This window comes from Microcaecilia unicolor, chromosome 5 (genome assembly GCF_901765095.1).
Source record: "Microcaecilia unicolor chromosome 5, aMicUni1.1, whole genome shotgun sequence".
Taxonomy (NCBI): Eukaryota; Metazoa; Chordata; class Amphibia; order Gymnophiona; family Siphonopidae; genus Microcaecilia; species Microcaecilia unicolor.
Genome location: NC_044035.1, coordinates 203,226,699 through 203,239,664, shown reverse-complemented (window position 1 = coordinate 203,239,664; position 12,966 = coordinate 203,226,699). Strand labels below are relative to the sequence as shown.

General features: G+C 42.3%; 1 protein-coding gene across 4 annotated transcripts in view; it reads right to left on the bottom strand.

The window, feature by feature from the left end:
* C5H16orf70 (chromosome 5 C16orf70 homolog) overlaps nt 1–12,966 on the bottom strand; it is a 1,028,424-nt gene that overhangs the window by 928,874 nt on the left and 86,584 nt on the right. For all 4 annotated transcript variants that reach the window (XM_030203715.1, XM_030203714.1, XM_030203713.1 and 1 more), the window contains one exon: nt 512–595. In XM_030203715.1, coding sequence (XP_030059575.1) covers nt 512–595 — 84 coding nt within the window. The remainder of the gene's footprint in view (nt 1–511; nt 596–12,966) is intronic.

The following is a 12,966-nucleotide window of genomic DNA, read 5'->3' as shown; positions in this document are numbered from 1 at the left end:
TCTCTCTCTAACACAAACAGTGAAGGAAAACAGCAAAGCAGGAAATCAAATCGCTCTCTCTCTGTAACAATGAAGGACTCAGAGGGGGGAGGGGAGAGAGGGCAGGAACACACACACAGAAGAAAACCTTGCTAGCCCCCGTTTCATTTGCATCAGAAACGGGGCTTTTTTTACTAGTATATAATAAGTATACAAAAGTGTTGATTAGATATGTGCAATCCATCTTTGCTCAACACAAAAAATGAATATGGAAATTAAGATATGAACTGGTGATACATAAGATATAATGGCAACATAATAAAATAAAATGAACATTTAAAAAATTTCCAATATAAACACACATTTGGACTTAAATAGCGAAGTACTTCTTGCAGTATGCTGCAATATGTAAAGTGTTTATACCATGTTAAAAATAAACTTATCTGGGAACCTCACCAGTAGAAGGATTTTTTTCATCTTATACAGAAGCGTGATAAATATTACTCCTTTATCATGAAGAATGCTTACTTACCTTAAGTCTCTGACTGAAAGCATCAAATAACAGTTTGATTCCATCTTGAGTCAGGTTAAGGATGAGGTCATGGCTAAGAGGAGACTGCAAACCAAAACAGAACAGAACATCTTAAAAGAGCAGTACTGGGAACTAACATTTAACTACTCCAATATCATAAGAAAGCTAAATTTATCAACCTAAGAGGAGAATTATCAAGGTAAGGTGCAATAAAAGGCAGGTTTTTTACTGCACTTTGATTTACCAGAGTCACCGACTTGCAGAATCTCAGTAACATAGGTTGCCAACTCCCATGGTAAAAGAATAACGTAGCTTGAAAGCCACGTCATAAGCAGCGTTATAGTACTGCCCAGGAGCACTAGGCTGCCAAGCCCAATGCTCCTGGGCTTAAAGAGATCAGAAGTGTGATCAAAAGCAGTGGCCAACGTGCCCCACCCCAGGCAGAAAGCACCTCTTGGGTGCCCCCCCACTCAAGATCACTCTTTGTACCATTCCAACCAGACACCGCCAACTCAAAGGAACCCCCCCCCCCCCATGGCCAGCCATTCCATCCGCATATAGCCCCTCCTCCAAACCACCCCACTACCAACCAGGCAATAACCCATCCCCTAGGCCCCCCTCCCGTGGCCTATCCTGAAAATCCCTGGTGTCTAGTGGTGCAGGCAGAAGCAATTTCCAGTCACCTTTGCCCTCACTAGTGCCTTCTTCCAAATTCCATGGTACTACCGCTAGGGGTCATGTTTCCATCTACTGGGGGTTTAGCTAGGATTATTCTAATGGATATATCGTGACTTGCTTTACATGCATTTGCATGTTTTTCATCCCATAACTATGTAACACGGGGTGACCTAATTATTGCTGTACTAGGGCACCATAATCAGGGTTACAGCCCTTTAATATGCATTAAGGGGCAAATAACACGGATTAGTGCCCTAATAGTGCTTGATTTCTACCTCTTAACTCTCTTTATATGGAATCTTGACATTGAAAATTAAATTTAAGGAGTCAGTGAATTCGAAAATCCAGCTGGGGTCACTATGAAGCTGCAGGAGCTGGGAAATGTTACTTATTAATGACAAACAGCATGCTTGCACCAGGCTCAAAACAGAGTCATGGTCCTTAATGCTTGGCCAAAAACTGGCACTATGGAGGGCAATACATATAACACGCTTTGAACATAAACTTTGTTAGGCACTGGGCTGACCTTAGAAAAAGCCAATATGTCTCTTGGAGGGGCAGGAATAGGAAAAATATGAGAGGTAAAGTGTGAATGCGCTGTTTAGGCTGAGGGAGAGAACTGACAGCAAATGCAAAAAAAATATACATGACAACAGGCAGAGTTGGTTGAGAGGGAGCACTCACTGAGTAGGCACATAAGCAGCACAATGCTAGAAACATGCATGTGTGTGTGCCATATAAATAATTTCCTTTTAAAAATATGGGCTCGTAAAATCCACTAGCATCAATGGACCCATGTGAAGATTAGGTGGCGGATCTTTCTCAGTCAGGGGAAACTGACCACCACACTGTATATATCCTCTGAAAGGTACCAAAGAAAGAAATATATTTTCTGATGCTTTTTTTAAACTTAAATCTTTCTAGGTTTAAAGCCTGGACACATTGCCTATAAAAGGGGTGGGCCATCCTTAGCATCTCTGGTTTATACCATGTGCAATGCAAAGGTGGGGGGGGGGGGTAAATTATTCACCCAGCACCCCTTGTTTTCAGCCCATGGTTATTAATCACTATGCCATGTCAACTGCAGCATGTGTTTGCACAGTTCCTATGCTTCCTCACAACCAGATACTTCTGCCCAACACCCCAAACTAGGACCTGCAGATTTCTCAGCACCACCTCCAGAGAGATAATGTGTGAGAGGATGGCCATGATCAAAGATCTCAAGGGGTGGACCAGGAAAATAATCAATGAAACTTTGTAGGGGGTGGGAAGGGGAGAAAGTTGAGAAATGAAATACACAAATGTATGTTAGTCCAATGTAGTGTCAACTCAGCTTTGCTTACAGCTTATGCTGGATCACAAACCTCAGGACCAACCACCTACATAAGAGTTTAGACAGTGACAGTGCTAAGAAGGAGCAGACTGTCTAGATTCCTGCTAAAAGTTCTGGTATGGAGAGATAGATCTGTGAGTCATCAGCATAAAGATGATACTGAAAACCATGGGATGAGATCAGAGTACCACGGGAACAACTATAGTTGGGACCTGGTGCTCTGATCTCATCCCATGGTTTTCAGTATCATCTTTATGCTGACGACTCCCAGATCTACCTTTCCACACCAGAAATTTCAGCGGCCCGCCTGTCTTGACACTGCTGTCAGACAGGCAGGCGGTTTTATTACTGACGGCGTTTTTTGCAGCATATACAGATTATTCTTAGACACTAGGACACATATCCTGAGTGTTTATTCTATATTATTAGACCTTTTCTGACCCCTGATGCAAGCGTTTGCATGCCGAAACACGGCCCTTGTTGGGTCATTGTCAGAATAAAGGACAACATTTTTCTAAATCCTGAAGGCCCAGTGTTTGCTTTTTGTGTTTTGTTTTGTTTTTTTAAACGAGATAAAACAGCTTTAAAACCTGAACCCGGGAGAAAGCTCAAAAGTATTTGGTTCAGAGTAAGATATCTTTCAAGGATACTATCAAAGCAGGGAAGGCAGTGGATTCTAACACAGAGGCTGCAATTAAGACAAAAAAAAAAGCCTATGTGCCTTTAAGTGAAGATTTGACAGACTTGAAAGACTGCACATTATGGTCCACTGCTAAGAAGGTAACAAATATGAACAAGATGATACTTTGAAATGACTGTATACAAATGCTAAAAACCTAAAAAATTAGATGACAGAGTTAGAGCGTATAGCATTGAATGAAGAGGTAGACACAACAGGCATCTTGAGACCTGGTGGAAGGAGAATAACCAACCAGGCACTGAGATAACCAGGGTACAGATTATGTTGTAATGATAGGGTGAATAAAACTGGTGGGCAAGTGGCACTATGGGGGTAATTCTATAACAGTGTACCTGACTGGGATACATTCTATGAAGGAAAGTACACAACAGAATACGGGAGCTTGCCTTGTACTCAGGGCCCCTCGATATTATCAAGCGACTCCCTTATTACAAAAATTACATTGACTTCCAATAAATGCAAGCATCACATTCAAATTATATGTATTTGTTCATCAAATCATATATGCAGAACCTCATCAAAATATGCTAGAAACTTCCTCATTCTCCACTACCCAAATTGCAGTAAACTCCAATATAAAAATTCACAAGGCTGGATTTTCTTATCAATGTAGCAAGAGATGGAACTCCCTTCCCAAGCGATTATGTCAAACAACTATTTCATATTTTGCAAATTAATAAAGAATCACTTAGAAAGATCATCTCTCACTGACAAAAATAACTGATTCACTGTATAGTTCCAGTACTATTACTGTTGATTCTATTGTATTCTATTTTGTTAATTACATTGCATTCATACAAGTTTCTCACAGTATATCTAATGTAACTTGAATATGTTGTCAATTGTTCTATTTATGAGCCACATTGAACCCAAACTTGTTTAAGATAACGTGGGGTACAAATGTCATAAATAAATAAACAAATTAATGCTAGTGATATATTTGCATGTTTGCACTTAGGTGTGGCATAAGTATGCCAGCCATAGAAATGGCAGGAAGAGGGGGGAGCCATGTTATACTATATTAATTATGCTACTGTAAGGCAAATATTTATCTTCCGGGAGATATGCATGTAACATAGTATTCTGTAAGTATCACATGCTAATGTGCCCCGTCCACACTTCACACAGAAGCTGATGATATATACACACACCTAACTTCAAACTATCAGAGAGATGAGTAGTCACAGAATAGTGCTTAGGTGACATATTGGCATTTGCAAACATATCTGCATACATATACAACACAATCAGTTCTTATAACCCGCACAAGCCCATTATAGTTCTGTGCGTTTTACAATGTTAAGAAGCTAGGTATTCGATCCAAGATGGCGACGGTTTGAGCAGCTTAATCGGACACGCTCGGAACTTGCAGCAGCTGACTCTTGTGAGAGCGTCTTACCTGTCAATCGATGGGGAAGAGGAGAGGCAAAGTCCAGGAGGCTCCCCATGTCCCGGGCAGAACGCCCCAGCTACTCCAGACGACGTTGGAGCAATTCCGAGTTTTCTCCGCTCCTGAGTTGGCGTCTACTCCTTCAGCCGGAGCTGGCGCTTTGACGCTAGACGGCAGTGGAGACGGGGCTTCCCTGAGCCCCGTCGAGCGTACGGCACCTCCACAACCTGGAAGAGAAGCTCTAGGTGCGAGCCCTGTCGCCACAACCCTAGGAGGAATACATGGCGAACAGGGAGGGAGCCAGCACGAGAGGACATCTGGAGCCGATAAGGAGGAGGGACTGGGACCGGGACTATCATCTACTCACGTTGTTTCTAAAACAGTGAGTATCCTGGAGCAAGCCTCCAAGGCCCCTCTTCCGGAGTTTTTAGTGGGAACGGTAGTGAAACCTGCCGTAGTGACTTTGGAGACACTATGGGATCTAACCTCTACGACCCAATCTGCATTACAAGTTTTAGTTTTGAAGAATATAGAGACAATTAAAGCACTTTCGGAGACTGTGTTAAATCAAATACAAACTTGTGAACTCCAGGCTTCGGAGGTTAAGAAATTGTCAGAAAAAACTGAAAAACTTGTACTGGTGGAACAAACTTTAATTAAGGACAAAAACTTCACTTTAAGACGCCTGGAGCATTTGGAAAATTATTCTAAGAGATTGACTTTACGTTTCATAAATTTTCCTAGATCCCCTTTGATACCTCCAATCCAAATGGTTAGAAAATATAATAGATACTTTGGGAATGCCTGAGAATTCATTGTCACCTATAACCCGTCCTTATTATATACAAGTGGATGGGAATATCCCAGAAAATTTACAAAGGCACGATGCAATGAACCTCACGGCATTCCTTGAGTCTTCTCTTGAGGTTATAACCCAAAGGACCACTTTACTGGTCACATTTGCGTTGGAAATAGATAGAGACGCTGTACTCAAACTTTCTTTGAGACACTTGGATTCGCTGTTTTTGGCTTCAAAAGTTAGAGTATTTCCTGACTTATCTAGGGAAACTCAGAGGAGACGTAAGATGTTCTTATTGTTACGCCCTAGGGTAATAGCAATTGGGGTAGATTTTCTTCTGAGATTCCCATGTATATGTAGAGTAAAATTTCAACTTAATATCAATTTTTTGAAACAAAACAGCTGGAGGACTTTTTAATAAGCAGAGAAGAGGTCAGAGTGCAGGTTTAGTCTCATATGTAAAACTGTATGGCAGATTTGAGTAAGCCACTCAGGAATTAAGCTGCTTTTTTTTTCCCTTTTGTGAAATTGCTTAAGATTTAAGTATAGATATTTCCTTTTTTTCTTGGATCAATTATTTAAATTTGTGGGCGATAGTTAAGTACCCTTGAGGTTGATTATATGTGTATATTGACTGATGATTTTTCTTTTGGTGTATTTTCACTCATAAGCATATATTATGAATGTTAAAATTTATAAATAAAGAATTTAAAAAAAAAAAGAAGCTAGGTATTCACAGAATAGTACAAAATATGCCAACCAAAATTCCACAGGCATTACAGCTTCTGGGCTTATCACATAACATAAGAACAGCCATACTTGGTCAGACCAATGGTCCATCTAGCCCAATATCCTACTTCCAACAGCGGCCAATCCAGGTCAGAAGTACCTGGCAGAAACCCAATTAGTAGCAATGTTCCATGCTACCAATCCTGGGGTAAGAAGTGGCTTCTCCCATATCCATCTCAATAACAGACTATGAATTTTTCCTCCAGAAACTTGTCCAAACTTTTAAAACCCAAATACGCTAACCACTGTTACCACATCCTGCAAAAAGTTCCAGAGCTTAACCATTTGTTGAATGAAAAAATATTCCTCCTATTTGTTTTAAAAGTATTTCCATGCAGTTTCATTGAGAGTCCCCTAGCCCTTGTACTTTTGGAACAAATAAAAAATTGATTTAGTTCCTCTCATTTTTCACCACTCAGGATTTTGTAGACCTCAATCATTTCATCCCTCATCTGTCTCTTTTCTAAGCTGAAGAGTTCTAACCTCTCTAGCCTTTCCTCATACAAGAGAAGTTCCATCCACTTATCATTTTAGTCGCTCTTCTCTGAACCTTTTATAAGATTGCAAATTAACACTATCAACTGCTGAGCAAGATGTAAATAGAAACAACAAAGTTTGAAATGGTCATAGGCGAATGCCATAACCCTAAGAAATAAAATGGGAGCATTAAAATATATTGCACTAAATGAAAAATTAGATATATAATAGGCATCTCTGAGACCTGGTGGAAGGAGGATAACCAGAAAGACACTGTCATACTAGGGTGCAAATTATATCATAGTGATAGGGTGGATCAAATTGGTGGAGGGGCAGCATTGTATGTTAAGGTGGCCCTTGAATCAAATAGATTGAAAATACTGCAGGAAACAAAACATCTTACAATTTCAATCCACTGGGATTCCATGTGTAAAGGGGAAAAGGATACTGATAGGAGTGTACTACCGTCCAACTGGCCAGGATGAACATACAGATGTAGAAATGTTATCAAAAATTAGGAAGGATAGCAAACGGGGCAACACAATAATAATGTGTGATTTCAATTACTCTGATACTGACTGGGTTAATGTAACATCAGGGCATGCTAGGGAGGACTGCTTTATGGAGGAGCTGGTACAGGAACCAAAAATAGGAGGAAACATTCTAAACCTAGTCCTTAGTACACACAGGAAATCGTTAGAATTAAACTTGCAAAAAGGAGACTATGATAAAATGAGAATGGTGAAAAAAATAAGTTAGAGGAGCAGCTGCGAAGGTCAAAAAATTTACATCAGGCGTGGATGCTGTTCAAAAATACTATCCTGAAAGGCCAGGCCAAATATATTCAGTGCATTAAAAAAGGAGGAAGGAAGACTAAACCACAGCTGGAACTGTTAAAAAAGTGAGGTGAAGGAAATTATCAGAGCTAAAAGAAAATCCTTCAGAAAATGGAAGAAGGATCCAACTGAAAATAATAAGAAACAGCATAAAGAATAGAAAGTGAAGTGCAAAACGACGATAAGGAAGGCAAAGAAGGATATTGGAAAAAAAGGCAGTGTAGGAGGCAAAAACACATAATAAACTTTTTTTTTGTATATTAAAAGCAAGAAGCTGGCAAAAGAATCAGTTGGAACGCTAGATGATCAAGGGGTAAAAGGGGCACTCAGGGAAGACAAAGCCATAGCGGAGAGATTCAATGAATTCTTTCCTTCTGTCTTTACAGAGGAAGATTTGGGGGAGATACCAGTGCCAGAAATGGTATTCAAACCTGATGAGTCAGAGAAAGTGAATGAAATCTATAAACCTGGATGATGTAATGGCACAATTTGACAAACTGAAGAGTAGCAAATCACCTGGACCAAAAGGTAGTCATTCGATCATCAGGCATATAGATAACTGGGTGGCTATCATTTTTGTCGCCCATCGCTACACCTTTCCCAATTCCACTATATCTTTCTTGAGATGCGGCGACCAGAATTGGACACAATACTCAAGGTGCGATCGCACCATGGAACGATACAACGGCATTATAACATCCTCACACCTGTTTTCTATACCTTTCCTAATAATACCCAACATTCTATTCGCTTTCCTAGCCGGAAGCAGCACACTGAGCAGAAGGTTTCAGCGTATTATCGACGACGATACCTTGATCCCTTTCTTTGTCCATAACTCCTAACATGAAACCTTGCATGATGTAGCTATAATTCGGGTTCTTTTTTCCCACATGCATCACCTTACACTTGCTCACATTAAACGTCATCTGCCATTTAGCCACCCGGTCTCCCAGTCTCGTAAGGTCCTTCTGTAATTTTTCACAATCCTCTCGCGAATGAACGACTTTGACGTAGGAAAATGTGGGAGAGAGGTTCTGGAAGCCAAATTTAGGCTCTTAGGTAGAAAGCTCAAATCCAGATTATCTAGGGTAGCATTTTCTGAAATGCTACCTGTTCCATGCACAGGGCCAAAGAGACAGGCAGAGCTCCGGAGTCTCAATGCGTGGATGAGACGATGGTGCAGGGAGGAGGGTTTTAGATTTGTTAGGAACTGGGCAACATTCTGGGAAAGGGGGAGCCTATTCCGAAAGGATGAGCTCCACCTTAATCAGGGTGGGACCAGGCTGCTAGCATCGACATTTAAAAAGGAGACAGAGCAGCTTTTAAACTAGAAATGGGGGAAAAGCAGACAGTCGCTCAAAAGCGCATGGTTCGGGATAAGGTATCTTGCAAGGATACCTCACAAACAGCGAAGATAGGGTTTCTGGATAGTGAGGTTGCACAAAAGACCGTGGTAGGCCAGGTGCCCTTAAATACAACCAAAGATCAGACAAAAGATGGCAAATCATTAGTGTCAAATACTAAGCATCATGCAAATAGGAACAACAAACATACTCTGAAATGTCTATATGCAAATGCTAGAAGTCTAAGAAATAAGAAGGTAGAGTTGGAATATATTGCACTAAATGAAAAATTGGATATAATAGGCATTACTGAGACCTGGTGGAAGGAGGATAACCAGTGGGACACTGTCATACCGGGGTACAAAGTATATCGTACTGATAGGGTGGGGTAGCATTGTACATTAATGAGAGCCTTGAGTCAGATAGATTACAATTCAGCAGGACACAAATCACACCTTTGAATCATTGTGGGTTGAAATCAAACATATAAACGGCGAGTGACCGACTCACTCGCAAATGCGCAGTAGAGACTTCCCTCTCTGTCCCGCCCCCGCGTCAATACGTGATGACGAGGGCGGGACAGAGAGGGAAACTGCGCCGCCGAGGTTACCGCACCCGCCCACCCGAGGTCACCGCTACTGTTACCCCCCCCCCCCCCCCCCCACACACACACACACACCCGGCCCGGGCCCTCTCTCCGCTACTAAACTTACACATCCATTCGCCGGAATGCAGCATGCACATCAGCTGAGCTGCCATCAGCCTTCCTTCCCTGCCTGTGTCCCGCCCTCGCTGACGTTACGTCACAGGAGGGCGGGACACAGGCAGAGAAGGAAGGGCCGATGGCAGCTCAGCTGATGTGCATGCTGCGTTCCGGCGAATGGATGTGTAAGTTTAGTAGCAGAGAGAGAGAGGGCCCGGGCCGGGTGGAGGGATGGCGGCGACTCCGGGGGGGGGGGGGGGGGCGGTAGCGACCTCGCGGGGAGGGAGGGGGAAGGAAGGAAAACCCCAATACCAGCCCGTTTTTACGGGCTCAACTGCTAGTTCCATGTATAAAAGGGAAAAGGACGGTGATAGGAGTGTACTACCGTCCGCCTCGCCAGGATGAGCAGGTAGACACAGAAATGATAAAAGAAATCAGAGACGCAAACAAAATGGGCAATGTGATAATAATGGGTGACTTCAATTATCCAAATATAGACTGGGTAAATGTAACATCGGGACACACTACAGAGGTACAATTCCTTGATGAAATCAAGGACAGCTTTATGGAACAGCTGGTGCAGGAGCCGACGAGAGAAGGAAAAATTCTAGACTTGGTCCTTAGTGGAGCGCATGATCTGGTGAGGGACGTTATGGTACTGGAGCCGCTTGATAACAGTGATCATAGTATGATCAGTTTTGATATCAACCTTGAAGTAACTATACACAGGAAGTCAAATACGTTAGCGTTTAACTTTAAAAAAAAAAGGAGACTATGATAAAATGAGAAGAACGGTTAAAAAAAAAAAAAAAACAGGGCGGAAACTGAGAGGGTAAAAACTGTACAACAGGCATGGACGCTGTTCAAAAATACCATCCTGGAGGCCCAGGCCAAACATATTCCGCAAAATAGAAAAGAAAGACGGAAGTCCCAAAGAAAGCCGGCCTGGTTGAAAAGTGAGGTGAAGGAAGCTATTAGGGCTAAAAGAAACACCTTCAGAAAATGGAAGAAGGGACTGTCTGAAAATAACAAGCAGCATAAAGAGGGTCAAAGCAAATGCAAGGCGCAGATAAAGAAGGCCAAGAGGGATTACGAAAAAAAGATAGCATTAGAGGCAAAAAAACATAGCAAAATTTTTTTTTCGGTATATTAAAAGCAGGAACCCGGCAAAAGAATTGGTTGGGCCGCTGGATGACCGAGGGGTAAAAGGGGCGATCAAGGAAGACAAAGACGTAGTGGAGAGATTGAATGAATTCTTTGCTTCGGTCTTCACCGAGAAAGATTTGGGTGGGATACCGGTGTCTGAAATGATATTTCAAGCGGACGAGTCGGAGAAACTTACTGACTTCACGGTAAACCTGGAGGACGTAATGGGGCAGTTCGGCAAACTGAAGAGTAGCAAATCTCCTGGACCGGATGGTATTCATCCTAGACTACTGATAGAACTGAAAAATGAGCTTGCAGAGCTACTGCTAGTGATATGCAATTTATCCTTAAAATCGAGCGTGAAACCGGAAGATTGGAGGGTGGCCAAAGTTAACGCCCATTTTTAAAAAAGGTTCCAGGGGAGATCCGGGAAATTATAGACCGGTGAGTCTGACGTCGGTGCCAGGGGAAATGGTAGAGGTTATTATCAAAAACAAAATTACAGAGCACATCCAAGGACATGGATTACTGAGATCAAGTCAGCATGGCTTTTGTGTGGGGAAATCTTGCCTGACCAATTTACTTCAATTCTTTGAAGGAGTAAACAAACATGTGGACAAAGGGAGCCGGTTGATATCGTGTATCTGAATTTTCAAAAGGCGTTTGACAAGGTACCTCATGAAAGGCTACAGAGGAAATTGGAGGGCCATGGGATAGGAGGAAATGTCCTATTGTGGATTAAAAACTGGTTGAAGGATAGGAAATAGAGAGTGGGGTTAAATGGGCAGTATTCACAATGGAGAAGGGTAGTTAGTGGGGTTCCTCAGGGGTCTGTGCTGGGACCGCTGCCTTTTAATATATTTATAAATGATTTAGAGATGGGAGTAACTAGCAAGGTAATTAAATTTTCTGATGACACAAAGTTGTTAACACGCGACAGGATTATGAAAAATTACAGAAGGACCTTACGAGACTGGGAGACTGGGCGACTGGGCGTCTAAATGGCAGATGACGTTTAATGTGAGCAAATGCAAGGTGATTCATGTGGGAAAAAAGAACCCGAATTATAACTACATCATGCAAGGTTCCACGTTAGGAGTTACGGACCAAGAAAGGGATCTGGGTGTCGTTGTCGATAATACACTGAAACCTTCTGCTCAGTGTGCTGCTAAGGTTAGGAAAGCGAATAGAATGTTGGGTATTATTAGGAAAGGTATGGAAAACAGGTGTGAGGATGTTATAATGCCGTTGTATCGCTCCATGGTGCGACCGCACCTTGAGTATTGTGTTCAATTCTGGTCGCCGCATCTCAAGAAAGATATAGTAGAATTGGAAAAGGTGCAGCGAAGTGCGACTAAAACGATAGCGGGGATGGGACGACTTCCCTATGAAGAAAGACTAAGGAGGCTAGGGCTTTTCAGCTTGGAGAAGAGACGGCTGAGGGGAGACATGATAGAGGTATATAAAATAATGAGTGGAGTGGAACAGGTGGATGTGAAGCATCTGTTCACACTTTCCAAAAACACTAGGACTAGGGGGCATGCGATGAACTACAGTGTAGTAAATTTAAAACAAATTGAAGAAAATTTTTCTTCACGCAACGCGTAATTAAACTCTGGAATTTGTTGCCGGAGAACGTGAAGGCAGTTAGCTTAGCAGAGTTTAAAAAGGGGTTAGACGGTTTCCTAAAGGACAAGTCTATAAACCGCTACTAAATGGACGGGAAAATCCACAATTCCTGGAATAACATGTATAGAATGTTTGTACGTTTGGGAAGCTCGCCAGGTGCCCTTGGTCTGGATTGGCCGCTGTTGTGGACAGGATGCTGGACTCGATGGACCCTTGGTCTTTTCCCAGTGTGGCATTACTTATGTAAGTTTATGATTAGTCCATATGTATAACCTGGACTGAGAGGAATGCCAATGTTGGACAACAGAAAGAAAGAACACCAGAAGAGAAGACTGCCTGGTGTACAGTTCTCTCTCTGAGGAGCTACAACTGAACTCTGTGCTGAGCACTGTGGCTCTGTGGCTTTCTATGAACTGAGTAACCAGATGCAAAGAGCAGGGATCTTGGACTATTCCTGATCTATCAGAGCTCACAGGTAATCTACTAGAGCCTAAAAAAGAATCCGATTCAACACCCTCTTGGACTCTGAACCTACGGGGCCTCAAGGGTGAGAGATTCAGGATTTTTCTTCTTATAGCTCAGGGTGTAGTTAGTCTTGGTTTTGCCTGTAAAGGACTGGTTTGTCCCAGGAT